Source organism: Coturnix japonica, chromosome 12 (genome assembly GCF_001577835.2).
Source record: "Coturnix japonica isolate 7356 chromosome 12, Coturnix japonica 2.1, whole genome shotgun sequence".
Classification (NCBI taxonomy): domain Eukaryota; kingdom Metazoa; phylum Chordata; class Aves; order Galliformes; family Phasianidae; genus Coturnix; species Coturnix japonica.
In genome coordinates this window covers 3,305,198-3,321,153 of record NC_029527.1, presented here as the reverse complement: position 1 = coordinate 3,321,153, position 15,956 = coordinate 3,305,198, and the positions used below count along the sequence as shown (strand labels likewise).

At 43.2% G+C, this 15,956-nt stretch overlaps 3 protein-coding genes across 9 annotated transcripts in view; 2 read left to right on the top strand and 1 right to left on the bottom strand.

Moving 5' to 3' along the window:
* The window catches only part of RAF1 (Raf-1 proto-oncogene, serine/threonine kinase), a 59,528-nt gene extending 58,003 nt beyond the window's left edge, over positions 1-1,525 (top strand). For all 6 annotated transcript variants that reach the window (XM_015874718.2, XM_015874719.2, XM_015874721.2 and 3 more), the window contains one exon: positions 377-1,525. In XM_015874718.2, the coding sequence (XP_015730204.1) occupies positions 377-517 (141 nt within the window). In that variant the 3' untranslated portion in view covers positions 518-1,525. The remainder of the gene's footprint in view (positions 1-376) is intronic.
* Positions 1-12,791, bottom strand: part of MKRN2 (makorin ring finger protein 2) — a 27,431-nt gene extending 14,640 nt beyond the window's left edge. The window contains exons 1-8 of one of the 2 annotated variants that reach the window (XM_015874733.2): positions 12,680-12,791; positions 12,380-12,508; positions 10,932-11,110; positions 10,357-10,661; positions 9,390-9,604; positions 7,744-7,854; positions 5,437-5,581; positions 4,685-4,840 (exon numbers count right to left, since the gene is read on the bottom strand). In XM_015874733.2, coding sequence (XP_015730219.1) covers positions 4,697-4,840; positions 5,437-5,581; positions 7,744-7,854; positions 9,390-9,604; positions 10,357-10,661; positions 10,932-11,110; positions 12,380-12,508; positions 12,680-12,705 — 1,254 coding nt within the window. In that variant the 5' untranslated portion in view covers positions 12,706-12,791 and the 3' untranslated portion in view covers positions 4,685-4,696. Of the gene's footprint in view, positions 1-4,668; positions 4,841-5,436; positions 5,582-7,743; positions 7,855-9,389; positions 9,605-10,356; positions 10,662-10,931; positions 11,111-12,379; positions 12,509-12,679 lie in introns of those variants that run through there. The other variant, XM_015874732.2, reaches the window with a different exon arrangement.
* MKRN2OS (MKRN2 opposite strand) lies at positions 12,586-15,956 on the top strand. The gene is made up of 4 exons (XM_015874740.2): positions 12,586-13,037; positions 13,110-13,159; positions 13,961-14,123; positions 15,239-15,956. The coding sequence occupies exons 1-4, from the start codon at positions 12,601-12,603 to the stop codon at positions 15,456-15,458; spliced, it is 870 nt and encodes a 289-aa protein (XP_015730226.2). The 5' UTR covers positions 12,586-12,600; the 3' UTR covers positions 15,459-15,956.

Below are 15,956 nucleotides of genomic sequence, written 5' to 3'. Positions count from 1 at the left end.
TACAACTGCTGTTATTTGATGGCTTCTTTCTAAATTTGGTTCTAAAGAGACCATTAGGAGGAAGATGCCATTCTTTCCCTGCTGCGCTGTTGCAGAGTACATAGATGCTTGCTTCTTGATTGCCTTATTGATGAACTCTTAACTGAGAAGTACTTGTCTATCCCCTGAAGCCCAGTGAATGTCCTCCCAGCAATGAAACTCTGTGGCAGAGTTGGATTCTTCAAACTGGGACAATCCTATTGTTTTCAGTCTCCACGTAGTACATTGCTCCCTTATGGATACTGGTAAAGCCCTAAGAAATGAATGTTGAAGACTTAGGTGAAAAGAAATGGCTCTTTCTAACATGTCATCTTCTCATTTTATGTCTTTCACTCAGATACTGTCTTCCATTGAACTGCTGCAACATTCTTTACCCAAAATCAACCGGAGTGCTTCCGAACCATCTCTGCACCGCGCATCCCATACAGAGGACATAAATTCTTGCACATTAACATCCACAAGACTGCCTGTTTTTTAGGATTGTGCTCCCCTTCCTTTAATCTCTCCATTGATGGGAAAGGAACAGAAGTTGTGCTTTTAATGCCTCAGTGTACAGGATCAGTGCCAGCAGGATCATCCGCATCCCCATTTAAGAACAAGCTGCTAAGGATGTTTGCAGTCCTTACCCTGCAGGGACACAGCTCCACATTGCCTTTTTCTACAGTTTCTTCTACTGGGATAGTTAACAGACTACAAATCAAGAGGTCTATTACTATTTTTTTAATAGATGCACTTGAGCCTTATTTTTCCCATACACCGAAGAGATGGATGTTTCTTTGGCAGTGTTTCTGGGTTGATTTGAATCTGCTGATAAACTGGTATTTTGTACAGCAGGGATGACCTGCCCTGGCATTTGAGGAAAGCAAGATGATGCATCTGGTGCTCTCTGATTGCCCCATGCCGCTTCACGTCAGGGGAGTTTTGCTGGAAATGGGAAATCTGCAAACAAGACTGAGGGAAGAAGAAAAAAACTTTCTGGAAATCAGCTCCTGCCTAAGAGCTTTCATCAAGCCAATGAAATAAGTTAAAATGCTAATTCAACACAAAATAGTTTTGCAATAGTTTTGCACATAGAAGAAAAACTCTTGCAAAGGAATGGAGTATATTCTAAACTGTACTGCTCAGAGAAGGAAGCTAGCCAGTCTTGCTACAGTCATCTTCGGTAACTTAAGCGGCTTATTTTGGTACTATGGACTTGTTTCTTGCAGCCCAATGAGGTGGTAAGTGCAGAAAGACGGGCTTTTGTGGCTGATAAAAGGCTAATTAACAGTATCAGTAAACTTCTGCAAAACGAGCATAGTTTTCATCCCATCTGAAGCTGTCGTCCAAGAGATGCACTATCAAGAGGAAACTGAGCATATACAGTTTTTCTTGCTGATTTGGGTTTTAATTTTGTTTTTATTGCTCCTGAGAAAATGCATTTATTGTAAGCCAAGGTTCCTCTGATTATCTTATTTTAATAAAATAAATTAAATTTTAGGTTTAAGATTCAATGTCATCATTTAATGTAGTAATTCATATTTTGACACACATTTACATTTGAAAAGTTCAGGAAATAACATTTGGAATAATTTTTAGGATAAATATTAACTGCACCAGTAAAAATAGATAAAATACTAGATGTGACAACCTACCAGTTCCCATTCACTTTACTTTTAAGATGGTTTTGGTGTTACTGTAACAATCTTTCAGCAGCATCTACTAGATACGTACACTGATACACAATCAGGTGAGTCACCTGCACCACTTCTGCTCTGCGTTGTATCTTCTGTGAGCCTGTTTTTTCCCCTTGGGTGACGTGTTTTGTATTGGTTGATTAGGCAGCAGGTGACAAGAAATAGGTGGAATTACTTTTTAGATCAGTGTTCTGTTCAAGTAGAGGAGAATTTAAAATACATAAGCCAGAAATGTACTGGTTTAATAGCTTGACTGTCCTCAGAACATCACCCAGGGATCAGCATTTCATCCTTGTAATTGAGCATTGCCATAAATGTGCATTTGGCATTGGTGGAAACAGTGCTGTATACAGATCAGCATGCTTTTCAATGGTGTTGTTGTTAGCTTAATTGCAGCCCTTTCTCTCTCATTTTACCTTCATTTTAATTAGTGTTGAGAAAGAAGGAAGAAAGGAAAAGGGAGGTGATGGAGTCACCGTCCCTGGAGGTGTTCAAGAAGGAGGCAGATGTGGCACAGCAGGACGTGGTTAGTGGGCAATACTGATCTCTTCCAACATTTATGGTTCTATGATTCTATGAAAAGCTGCTTTCTTTAGCACTGAACCCCCAAAAGGAAAGCAATGGTTCACTCTTATTTAAAAACAGATTCTTTGTATGAAAGCAGGAGTATTATTTTCATTAGTATTTGATGTCAATCTAGAGTTTGAAAGCTGTAAAATGAAGAAGGTAGAAGGTCTGAGTCCATCTCACTGCTTTCACGTTAGAGCTTGTCTTCAGGTAATTGCTGGGCAGCTCTGAAAAACAAGTCACCTTCTGTACACCAGGTTTTTGTTTCCTGCTTGGTGTTCTTGTTACTTTGCTCCAGGAATGCCCTGTCGAAGGTGAAGACTCTTCTCTCCATTTACTGTTTTTTAATATGTATTTTTCATTGCTGAAAATATTTATGTGAAAAAAGTGTAGGAACAGCTAAAAAAAGCTTCAGTGGGGAGAGGCTGAGGGATGTAAGTATGTATTGAGTAGAAAGTACGCAAGAAAGAGCATCCATCTGACAGAACTGCACCTCTCAGCTGTACTTACCTTCCTTCACCTTCACAGTGAGTGATACGAGCTGCACTGCGATAGGATTTACTGCATTAGGACCATGACTTGTGCCTTCAAATGCCAGTTTTAAAAAGTGGAGCAGTAAGTGGTTATAGGTGCTTATGAGCTAAGGACTGACTAAAGAGTGGAGTAAGCACTGCGCAGAATTAATTCTAGTGTTGAAATAGTCCTGCAAACATCACTACATCTCCTAGATCAGAACAGAGAGCAAAGTTTGCACGTTCCCTCTTGGGACCCAGTTTGTTACCCAGCAGAGATGGAAGCTGTGTAACAAACCAGAAGGACAAAGGGCTGTTTTACACAAATGCCTCTAAATTCACTTTGCTTCACAACAATTTCTGCCATCTCAACAATCCAGCTTTCTCAAATGCTGGAGTCCTGAAACGGTGAGCAACCTTACAGTGTGTTCATAGGGCAGCAGAAGTGTTGGCCCTCCACTTGACTTTCAAGATTACATGCTGTATTTGCATGGAAAAAAATCTTTGCTTGTACTAAGTACCCAGTAGCTTTTTCAGTCGTTGAACTGCAGAGTTGATACAAATGACTCAGCAAAAATAACTTTTACAAATTCAACTGTCATATCATGAATTGCTTTTGCTAGAAGTATAATTAAAACAGAACTTAATGATTCTCAAAGCTTCAGCAGCTCAAATATGACTTACAATTTAAAGAAAGAATTTGCTAACATTGCTTCAATACCTGATTTCCTGGACCTCGACCAGTGCTTCCTTCTAATGAGCACAAGGTCCTGCAGGGAGACACCTGGAACTTCACCTGCCCTTTAAATAACCATAACTGCCAGCTGGGGCTGTGAGGTACCTGGAAGTAGGGCTGCCCTGAGAATACATTACAGAAGGATGTGACTCAGTATGCTAGAAATACAGGGCAGTGGAAAAGCCTGAATTATCTGCTGCCCCCACAGGTAGGGTGAGCAGTGGCCACTGGTTTTTTTTTTTGACTGAAATGATTCAACATGGTGCAGACGCAAACCATAAGATCACTGATAGGGGGGGATCAGAACATTATTTAGTTACCTCATTTAATTTTTACTTTAACCCAAATGAGGGTTTCCCTTTGAATTAAATACATTTGATCTTGTTAAAACAGAAAAAATAATCTACTGCTGTTTCAATATTGAAAGTTTCTGACTTCTTATGCAGTGCCCAGTACCATCTTAGTGCTGCAAGTATTATTTACCTGTGCATTTTTGACTCCAGTATTGGAACTCCAGCTCTGCCTGGAGGTTCTAAATTGCATTTGCTTTACAGCAGGTGCTGTAAGAAATTAGGAAACCTTTCCTGCAACTATACACCTCATTATTTTAGAGCAATGGTAGGAACCTGATTTGTACCGTTTCTGGCCTGGCAGTGCCCTGACTACTAAAGCACTCACGGTAGGAGTACACTGAGCCTTACTCAGAACTCCATGCTTTGACATGATGTATTAGCACTGTTGTTGTTTTTAAAAAAGGAAAAGCTGCACGGATCCTACTGTGTTTCTGCAGATATACATTCAGTTAATTTAGGGGGAAATATGCACCTTATGCTGATAGAGCAAAGGTTTTTAACATATTATGCTTTAAAAGGCAAGAGAGGAGCTGTATGTAACACTACCATTCAATTTACAAGACAGCTTATGTCAGGCCAAGAGGAAGAGGACCCTCTTGGGATCGAGGGATTTTTTTCCATGCAATCAATTTAACTTTTTAAATATAATTTAGTACTCTTGTCGTCATACAACAACAACTATCTGAAAACTTCACCAGGACTGCACGAGTAGACCACAGGGCACATTCAGTCAGTCCAGCTGTGCTGTAAGAAGTAAAACCACTGCTAAATAAATAGCTAGATTGTTACAGAAGAAATCACCTTCGCTTGCCTTTATTGAGAAGTAGCAGAATCCTCCTCAGCCCCAGAAAGGTGCATGAAAAGTTCTCCGAGTTCTGTTACTTGATCGTCTGTGCTGCTCACCGTCCTACTTTCCCTGTCTTCAATAAAGTCCCACAGGCGAACAGAATTGAAGAACTGCAACAGAAGGGAACCTGATTTAGCTTGGCCCACGTCCATTAGAAGTTTGTTTCCTTTCTCAGTCATCTTTTACTCATGAACTTCTTTATTTAAAGAAGTTGAGACTGAAAAGTTGGCATTTATTAATTGTTACAGCAATATTTGCTGAGACAGTTACAACATAAGAAATAGCTGGTGTCTAACTAGCCAGTAGTAACGAGTTGTATCTAAATACTGTTAAACTAGAAGGCCTGTCAACCATTCCGGATGCTGGCTGAGCTAAAATGAGACTCTTGAGAAGGCTTTAACCATTTTAGCTGTGAACTGGACCTGCTAGGCCTAGGCAAGCAATATTAATACCACTGTAAGTGGAAGCTTTAACTGTAGAATCTCCTTGAGAAAAAGACAGCCTATGAGCAGCACTGGTAAAACAAGATGAATTATTGTTATTAAATGAAAGGTGGCTTCTCTTCCTAATAACAAACCTCTGCCTCAAGGAAAGCTGATTGATACTTAACTTTTCTGAGGCCATTCATTGTATGACACACCTTTAAGTAGTGCACTTCACGTTCAAGAAATGTCTTCAATTACAACTGACTGTAACATTTCCTTACCCGCACGGTTCCCTCAGAGCTGAGCTGTTTCCTTGGTTTCTCAGGCTCAGCTCGTGTCCCATCTGGATAGGCGTGAAGGTAAAGACACTTGCCTCCAAATGGACAAGTTCCTTTCCCTTGTTCAAAGTACTTGCAGGGTTTTTTCCTGTTTCAATGAGAAAAGAGTTGTTGCCTTCAGCTAGCGAGGAAGCAGATCACTTTGTACTATTACAACTGTAGTCTGCTCGTACCACTAACATACAAGAGTTCTGGTGTCCTACTCCTTAACTGTTAACAGCTAAAGCAGATTGGAAAGAAATCTAAGGGTGGACAAAGGAATACACAAACGAACACCATCATAAGTTTATAAAGAAAAAATATCTTAAGCCAGTGAAATGGAATGATGTTCAAAGAATGCCATCTATCCAGCACGGATGCATTTCTATCACACTGAACAAACCCAGTGCTATTTGTTAGCACTCCTCCCCAGTGTCTTGATCACTTTGTTTTTATGAACGAGTTGAGTTCTTCTCATAATTTTCTTTGGAAGTTCTGCGATAATAATAACAGAATTAAGTTTCCATCAGCTTTGCTGGTCAGCTAATTCGCTGGAGCTGTGTAGCCACTTTCTATAAAGGTGTTATTGGGGAGGGGGTGTTGTGATGGGCTGTTCTCTAATGAGAAGTATCTGGAGGGAACTACAGGGAAATTGCTATTAAACTTCCAAACAATGTGCAAACAGCTACAAAACTGTTCCCTATAACCTAAACACAGCCTATAAAACAACAAATACATGGGGAAGAAACCCCAACAAAAGAAAAAAAACACTGCCCCAGAAAGCAGGCAGTGCATTCAAAAGTGGAATTGCGCTGTCCTGGAAACCTGAAGTCACAGAGCACTTGGTTCTAACCTAACTCAGTCAGGACTTCTCTTGCAGAATGGATTTGCACGGTGAGCACCCCTGCTCTTAGACTTTCCTTTAACAAACACATTACTGGCATTTTTTCTATGAAACAACACACCCTCAAGTTAATTTAACTGCCAAGAGATCATTCATAAAACCCTCTGGTACAGAAATTATAATGCAACGTGTTACTCTTAGCTGGGCATTTAAAGCAAAAGCCCCTTTCTGTTCTCAAAATAACAAAGTCAAAACCCAACTTGTAACAATGCTACCTGACACCACTTTTCCAACAAAACAAGTCTACTTACGTAGAACGTGGTCATTTACAAACCACTAAGCCAAGATTTTTAGCACAACTTATTACCCTCAATACAAACTCGTTTAGAATTAAAATATGAAACCACAATGGCAACAGGGTATTGAAAACAAAAAGCTCCTCAGCTGCCCAAAGAGGAGAAGGACACTCCACAAGATACTCAAAACCCATCTGGATTCCACCTGTGCAATCTGCAGCGGGGAGCCTGCTTTAGCTGGAGGTTGGACTGATGATCTCCAAAGATCCCTTCCAACCCTCTAAAGTGATTTTATTCAAATACTTTGTCCAACAATAAATAAATAGTAAGAAGCTGGTTTGAACATTGAATGGAGTAGTACCACTTTCAGCAATTCTGCTGCTAAGCTGTAAGAGAAAACTCCCCAAGAAGCTGAAGAGCTGGTAGGACAGCTGTGCACAGATTGAAGTAATAGCTATGCTGACTCCATAAGGCAAGTTTTAGAAGCTGGTGCACGTCACAGTTAATCTGTGCACCATATTGCAAGACAGCCATGACTCATTTGTGTCAGGCATAATCCTGCTTGTTTCCCTTTACAGAGTGAGGTAAGTAATGGTTCCTCATTGTTCTCTGAATAAAGTGACCCTTATATCTCCATGCAAACACAGCTTTGCAAAGCTGTTGTAACACAATGCTTTCACAGACCTCCCCAGCGCTCCAATCACCAGGAAAATCTTTATTAGACAATAAAGGGAATGGAGCGATGCAGTATTTTACGTTTCCAGTAGCCGTTACATAAGACCTGTAAATTTGTATCCTGTATCGTAAAAATTAAGTTTTCCTTCCTCATTTGTTTTCCTCTGTGTGTGATAACCAACACAATGCACGTATATTCAGTTTTGACAAGTGAACTGAAACAACCTCAGTATTTCAGAGCACGAGTTCAAGTACCTCCTGAACTATAATTACAACAGACCCTTTGATAGCAGTCACAAAGTTCAGCTTATAAATAACGGCGTGCTGTTACCAGTGAGTAAGAGTTATCTGTAGAATAGATCGTAATTACACAAAGTTTAAAAATAGAGGCACTTTTGATTAAGTGTTGGTGAATCTCAAGGACAACACAAGGAGTACTTTGGTTGATGAACTTACCCCACTCCCTGCTTAAATGCTTCAATCAGCTCGTTTTTCTTCTCCTGGTCTTCTACCCAATAAGCGCTGGGAATGACGAACTCTGATATCACACGACACTCTGGGCAAGACCTGAATGGATCAAGACAGAGAAACAGCGCTTTGTTACTTTCTGAAAGCAGCGCTCGGTGTATCAGCCAGGAACTGCAGGTCCCTGAGTGGAAGGGAGACAGTCTGCCAGGCTGATGCACCAGACAAATGCACAGCACACATGGGCACGTTTGTTACTAGCACCAGCTGAAATAATCTGGCTGACTCATAGAATGACTTGGCTTGGAAAGGACCTCAAAGATCATTTAGTTCCAACCCGCTGCCACAGGCAGGGTTGCCAAATGCAGTAAGCCTTGTGCTGCTTTGCATTTATTTCAAGACTTGAACAAAATAAATAGATGTTTTCTGAAGAAACGTGGCTAAAGTTCCAGTGCACAGAAATAAAGTACCTGCTAAACAAGTACTTCAGCTCACGTACAGCAAAAAGCCAAACCAGATGCATAACAAAAAAAAATTTTCCTAAGCCTGACCTGCAATCTGCCAGAACTGACGAGTTGGTAATTCAGTGGCTTTATGAGATGGATTTCTTCATCAGGATTTAAGATCAAGAATCAAATATGCACCTTTTGGTGCCCTGAAAAGCCTAGAAGCATTACTACCCGTGCCACACAAGCCACATGGAACACATGGTGTCTCTGCAGGCAGTGCTTTTCAAACTAAACCAAGTCCCTCTTTCAGAGGATCCAGCATGCTCACTACTACGAATAAATATAAAAAACACATTTGAGCAATTGTATCTACTCCATACACAAACCTGGTACCAGAGCACTGTTTCGATAAGAAAGCCACAGTCCCTGCTGTAGACACAGTATCTCAGTACCTGTCCATCAGAAAGCTTTGCTCCAACAGAGGCTACACTGCACTGAGGTAACTTTCATTTTGAGGCAACCATCAAGGGAAGTTTTGCAGAAGAGTTTATCTTGGCAGAGGAATGACAGTATTTCCTACCTCTCCCTCAGTGTGCTTGTAAGTTGGAAGAGCTTTCAAAGAGATTCTGAAAAAGGAAACTGCCCCAGCTGATTGTTTAGAATTCTTCCTAAGGAAGAGTACGTTTGGAATACACTACATACACAGACAAAGGAATTTACTCAGATACAGATGTGCGACTGATGGGAGATCTAGCTTGAGTAAACTATAGTTTACAGAAAAATGCAGTAATTAAGCACATACACAGAAAGGAAAGAGTTGCTGTTTGTGCAAATGAGTTCCTGTCAGTGAAGCAGAGGCACAAGTTAACTCAGTACTCTGCAGTCCACATTTCCACTTTGCCCCGTTGTCAATGCAATGACAGAGGCCAACATACTGGTCTGCAGCACATAAGAACCATTTACAAAAGATACCTGATGCACCCTACCTGGACTTGTACTACTGTGCACATTTCTAGCACTTGGACTAAGATTTTCTGAGCTCGTATTTTACTAATGGCGGTACTAATATTTTCAGCTACGAGATTTCTTACAACCACATTTATTTCTCTTATCAAGTCAAAATACAGCAGAATGCCCACCCCGCTGACACAGGTCACAGACACAATGGTCCGGTTAATGTGAACTTACTTTATGATTGGATTCTCAAACTGCTTGGCACACCTCCACTGCCGGATGCAGGACAAGCAGTAAGTGTGGTTGCAGTTGGAGAGGATCCCAAATCTCCTCTCTGAGGCTGATGGCTTTTCATACACCACTTCCATGCAGATGCTGCATACTTTGTCCTGACTCGCCTGAAAGGCAAAGGCCTTCTCCATCTCATGCTCAAATGTTGCCATGCACATCTGTCACAGGAGAGATGTCACTGATTATTGTTGTCTACATATTGGGCCGTTCTTTATAAAGCCAAAGTGTCTATGGCATGAATCTATTACAGGAAAAACATGATACACTGATGGAGAGCATCCCTACTATATCCTTCATCATCATCATATAATCTTAAGAACTTTAACAGTGATCACATAATTCCACCCTCCCACGTTCTCTGCAGCTTTCTAAGTATCAGAGGTAGGGCTGCCTGAACACTTCATTTACACCTGTCTGCATCTGTTACAGAGCAGCAGTTAAGCAAGGCAGTGCTTCAGATATCCCTAAGTCCCATCTAATTCAGGGTCCAGTATGGATGCTGCACTCAGGATGTTACTCTGTTTATCAGTAAGGCCTCAGTCATCAGACTCTAAGTTTTACCCTAGATAAGGAACTGGTTTCTTATGATGGGCTTCCCTACAGCAGTTCTCACACCGTACTCAGTGATGTACCAATTCCTTTTACAGCACTACAACTGAGACCTCCCGTCGGCTACAAAAGACATCTTCCTAAAAGAGTCCTAGAGTATTTGGGAAGAAGGCAAGTTTCCCATAAGAAAGGGGAAGTCACTGTAAAGTGCTGTCAGCATCAATGTTACCACTGGGGCCCTGGATGCTTGTCATTCCACAGATAGACAAACTACAACAAAACACACCTTTCTATTTTTAAAAAATAAACCAAATGTAGCACTAAGCACACGCATCTCACACTGATTTCATGTTAACATTACCATCTCATGAGCCTTCCTCTGTTCTTGGTCAAAAGGGTGAAGCACTTGCAGCCCGCATATTTCACACACGTCCCCGTGCAGGTAAAGGCAGCGCTCCCCGAAGTGACACGCTCCTGCTGCAGCGTAAGGACACAGCTGCTCTCCATCACCAAAGGAACTTCCAGCTACTGGATCTTCCAGCCCACTGCAAATAGCTTCCAAATACGAATGAGGCTTCATTTCCACATTATCACTTTTGTCACTGCAACACACCACATCATTTGCGGCACTGGCTTTTTCCTTCTCTTCATTCAAGCCACACAGATCTTAAGAAAGAAAAATGTAATATTAACAACACACCACAAAACCTACATAAGATGCTCCCTATATTTTCTTTTCAATTAATACCAGTTTTTAGCTTTACAAATGTCTCCTAAATCAAATCTTCTCAGCCCTAAGCCTCTTTCACTCCTATGTTACAAGATCTCCAGCACCTCTTTCCCACTGTCCTTGAACTCAAGTTAAAAAAAAAACATGAAAAATGACCCAGAACCAGAGGACAACATCAAGGATAAGCACAGTCGCCTCCTACTCACTTCTGTCCCTGAGCACAAGCGTTTTCTTCTCCCGTTTGCCACTCTCCCGCAGCTTGCTCTTGGTTGCAGGTGTGCTGTGCTCAGGTGCAGGGCGAGGGCTGAGCAGCGCTGCTGATGCCATAGCAGGAGGCACAGGAGCTGCTGCACCCCCAGAGGCAGGGAGCCTGATGTGGTCGTACCTGTAAGAAGCACAGTAAGCGCTGGAAAAGCTCAGCTCAGGGCACAGTGGAAGGACGGCTACTTTGAATGTATTTATTTACACAAAGGGTTGTTTTAATGAGTTGTCTGAAATGTTCAGTCTCTTTCAAAGCCAGACTGAAAGACTTCTCAGACTCAGCAAAATGAAAGCATGTCAAGATCTTCCTCTTTAGAGAGGCCTATCACAGCTGAAAGAGCATCATTCACGTGCACATTAGATCAGGTCTTTGTCATCCTCACGCAAAGAGCTTTGTTGACATTTCTCTGAGAAGCAAAATTAAAAAGCCGTGCAGTAAGGATTGATGTGATCTCATTCTCCCTGTCCAAGCAGGGACATAAAAACTTCCTGCTCCCATACCACCATGATGTCGTGTCTGCACACAGGACAGGAAAGGTTCCAAATGACTATGGAAACATGCTCTCAGCAGCAGAACAGAAGCTACCAGTACAGTACAAAGTTTCTCTTGCAAAGCCACAAACATCAGCAGCCCATCCGCATCCAGAGCCCTCAGCTGTCCCAACACTGCTGGAGCAGCACATCAGCACTCTGCAGCTGCATACAGTGTTAATTCCATCTGAGCAACCTATGAGAGCTGCAGAACTCTAAGTGCAGCTGGATGCAGGTCTGACAGCACAGGCAGAGCCCAGGGAAGGAACATAATGCAGAACTGCAGCCACACGACACCCTGACACCTCTGGCTGCTGCTGAGTGCCACAGACACAGGACTCCATCTGCCCCAGCTCTGCAGCACACTGCTGATGGCACACAGCATTTACCAGAGCACCTGTGCAGGAGTTTGAACCAAAAGGCTGTAGCATAAGGCATGGAACCATTGCCCACAGAGCTGAGAGGAGCACAAAGAACACCCGCTTCACTTTAAGACAGAACTCTAACTCCTCTAACCTCAGCACCGGGATGTGCAGGAACAAAAGCAGCAAAGCACTGCTGGAACACTACTGTGCCTTGTACAGCCCATAGCACACCTCACAGCCTGGCACTGCCACATGGCATTCTGCTTTTAGCACCCAACGCTCCTCAGACGAGGTGAAAGCACATAAAACCCGATGCCTCTTTTCCACAGGACAAGGCCCAGTCAAACCATAACACTATGCCCATGTACGCTGGCTTCAGGAGGGGCAGCAAAGCTCGCTGCTGATTTATTACTCTGTCGTTTTGCCACTCAAACACCTCATCTCTCCTCGAGCTTCGCGTCCCCCCAGCTCCTCAGAGCACACGGCCCGGCTCTCACCTGCAGCGGGCTCCATAGGCGCACTGTCCCTTCTGGTAGTACTTGCAGATGGTGGAGGACTTGCTGCTGGACAGGTCGTGCGAGAACAGACACTTGTTCCCCTCCCGGCACACCCCCTGCACGTAGTACCTGTGGAGAAGCACCCGGTATAAATGGCTCCTCTCTGGGAGGCGCCTTCCCGCGCACAGCGCCGCCCCACACGGCCCATCCCGGCCCCCCGCATGTTGTTCTCCCGGGACCCCCCGCCGGTTCGGCCCGTCCGTGTCGGATCGGTCCCGGCCGTGCCCGGCGCTCACCCACCTGCACGTCACCTGCCTGGTGCTCATCCTCGCTCCGTTCTCCCCGCCCGGCCGGTTCCGCTGCGCCGCGGGGAAGGGGCGGGGCCGACACGGCCACAATTACCCGACGCTCCGCACCACAGAGACGCCGCACGGCGGGATAGAGCGTCGGCCATGGAGGCGGCCGCCATCCTGTACGTGCGGCACTGCGCCGCCGCCATCTTCTGCCGCCGCGTTCCCCCGCTGTGCCCCGTGTGCGGCCGCCCCCTGCGCGATGCCGGGCTGCTCAGCGCCCCCGTGAGCCTCCAATGTCCCTTCGTGCACGGACACCGGCAGCACCGCGCCTTCCTGCTGCGGCCCACGGCCGGCAGCTTCCTGCGGTACGGGACGGGACGGGGCTGAACAGCGGGACGCGCACGGCTCGTGTGTCACGGGCCATGTTTCTCTTTCAGAGAATACGACGGGAACTCGGATCTGCACGTGGGAATATCCAGCGCTCGGGGTAAAACGCATTGAATATGGCTGACAACCTGCTGGCAATGCTGCCTCACACACACAGTGCTGCACACACAGCATCACAGAATGACCCGGGTTGGAAGGGACCACAAGGATCATGTAGTTCCAACCCCCCTGCCCGGCAGGGCCAAGTAACACAGCAGTAAGAGCTGGGAGCTGCTGCCTGCAGGAGCACATAGATATCAACACCCACATCAACACCCACATCAACACCCACGTCCCATTAGTGAGCTTGCCTTGCAGACATCCGCACGCTGAGCGAGTCACAGCCATGTGCTGCTCTTCTCCCAGTTCCACTCAGTGCTGAGGAGCTGCACAGGACAGAGCTGACAGGTGACCTGTATTCGTGACAAACAAATAACAGCCAGGCAGCAAACAGTTTGGCTTATTAAACTGATATTGCTAATTCTGAAGTCATCCCTAACTAAAACAAGCAAGCAAACACTACGTTAGCAGTCATTACAGGTTCCCAGAGCACAGCAGCCCATCAAATGGATGTTTCGAGTGAGATACTGCATTAATAGAAAAGTGGTTTGAATAGGAAGTGTCAAAAAGAAACCTGGCAGTCCTTGTTAAGAGATCGGAAATTACCCTGTAACAATGACAACAGTTCTTTGATACAAGTAAACATTGCACTTCCTGCTCTAGCTCTAGGCCTCTGAGGGGAAGCTATGGCCTAGTTAAAAGAGTGGCATTAAGAAAAAGACCAGTAGCTTTCAACACTTAAAAATGCACACGAATCCATTTCCTCTGTACTACCTGCCAACCTGTTGCTCTTTATTTCCAGGAGTGGTGTATCATTACAATGAAGAGGGCGTTCACAGAGATGAAAGCGGATGGGAGCAGTGCATTAGTGTCCCACTAGTACAGCCAGACATGTTTGAGCTTCTTCAGCAGTGGGATCAAATCCTGGAGGAATTTTCTATGGGAGAGGAGTGGCTTCCTCACAGGTATGTAGCTGAACAGGTGAATGCAATAGGAATATTTAGGATGACAAATTAGGCCATTCTGTTTTGGATCTGTGAGGTCTGTGGTTCATTCAGCTTCCATGGAACACACATTAATAAGAAACCAGTCTGAAATCTTTAAGATTGTCTTGAAACTCAGTGGTCGTTTTTAAGGATGTCAACTACAAAAAGTTTTCTTCAGCAACAGAAGAACTGCATGAAAAAGAACACTGGAATGCTACCTTTAAACTACACTGCTGGGTATCTTTTAAGTGTTTAACCACGTGGCTGCAGACATCACAGTATGTAAGAACAAGTCTAAAGAGGTTTCAGCAATTACAGTAATATAAGGAGATGAAAGTTTGACCCAGATTGAAGGTGTATATAAACCACAAACCTATTGGTTTTACAAGCATCTTTCACATTTCTTCATTTCCTGGTGCATTAAAGTTATTGCTGAAATTAACTTGATGTTAAACAAGCAATGGTAGAAAGTGAGTAGATTATGCATCTCTTCGACAAGGGTTTCTTCTGTTTTCCCTGTCAGACACCTGACAAAGCCACCTAGTTTTCAAAAAATAAGACCAGCGACCACTTCAGCTGCTGAACACTGGACTTGTAGATGTTAAACCGTAACACTTATTTTTCCAGTGGATTGGGACTGTGCTAAACTAATCCTGTAACAAATTCTAATTTTCTTGTTTACTTTCCATTTAATGCAAGGATGGTGTAAGAGACCAACAAAGAGCAGTGGCTGCAGACATGACCAACATCTTAAATTACTGAGTTATTAATTTTCCTTGACAAGACAAATACATGCTTTCCAAAAAATGAGGTGTATGAGACAAGGAATGCCTCACAGGGATAGAAAGAACAAGGGGTAAGTGACACAGGATGAGGTGATTATAGAACAAGCTTGAGGATTAGGCAGATGGCAGGTAGTTATTCAAGGCCAGTGGAAAAACCATCACAAGGTTACCACTGCAGGAGGATATTTTCAAGATAACACAGTAACAACACAGAAGAGCAAAGGCTGACAAGGTAAAAACCAAAGAAGTATTTTTTAAATACTTAGAAGTAGTCAGTGCTGACTCCTACTAATGCAATCTTTTTCCTAGGTATGAAGAACATGACCACAACTGCTACACGTATGCACTGGCATTCATTAACAGTGTACTGACTGCACAAGGAAAGCAGCAAATGAGTAAAAGTGAATTTACAGAGAAGTTTGTGATTCCACAGACAAAGAATGCTTCCAAGTACATTACCCTTCATCAGGAGCTAACCACTAAGGACTTTTACATTGTACCCCTTCCTGATCAAGAAAAACAGTGCTGAAAGTAAATTGCAACATGAAAGAATCTACAAAATACTACAGGAAAAAGAAGCAGTAAGATACCAGGCCTCATTAAGATACACAATCTGCCTGATGTACTTATAAAGACAATTAACTTTATGTATGTTAACCTGTGCATCATGGAGGGATCAAGAAACTACGCATATTTGGATGAAATAAAATTCCTGCAATATACACATGCAAAACTGCTGTGGGGATAACCCATGTGACAAAATGCATTCCTATTCAGTCACTATATGTTGTGTTCTGTTGAGACATTCAATATCAGAAATTGTAATGGCTGTATAATTAAGGGTTTTAAATAAATCAACTGTTGAAATAAGCTCCTTAAAACCATTTTCCCCATCATTAAAAAAAAAGTAAATAAATAAATAAATAAAAATTTGTGCTTGCATGTTGCCCAAATCTAAAGTCTGTGACAAAGCAAAGTCATTTTCTTTTACTTCAACTACTAGTAAAGCAAACAGATTTATAACAAA

Excerpts from the sequence above, each read along its gene's own strand:
- MKRN2OS (XM_015874740.2), top strand. The coding sequence starts at position 12,601 with ATGTTGTTCTCCCGGGACCCCCCGCCGGTTCGGCCCGTCCGTGTCGGA. Across the intron at positions 13,160-13,960 it reads GGGAATATCCAGCGCTCGGG|GAGTGGTGTATCATTACAAT; the intron begins GTAAAACGCATT and ends CTTTATTTCCAG. Across the intron at positions 14,124-15,238 it reads GAGGAGTGGCTTCCTCACAG|GTATGAAGAACATGACCACA; the intron begins GTATGTAGCTGA and ends TCTTTTTCCTAG.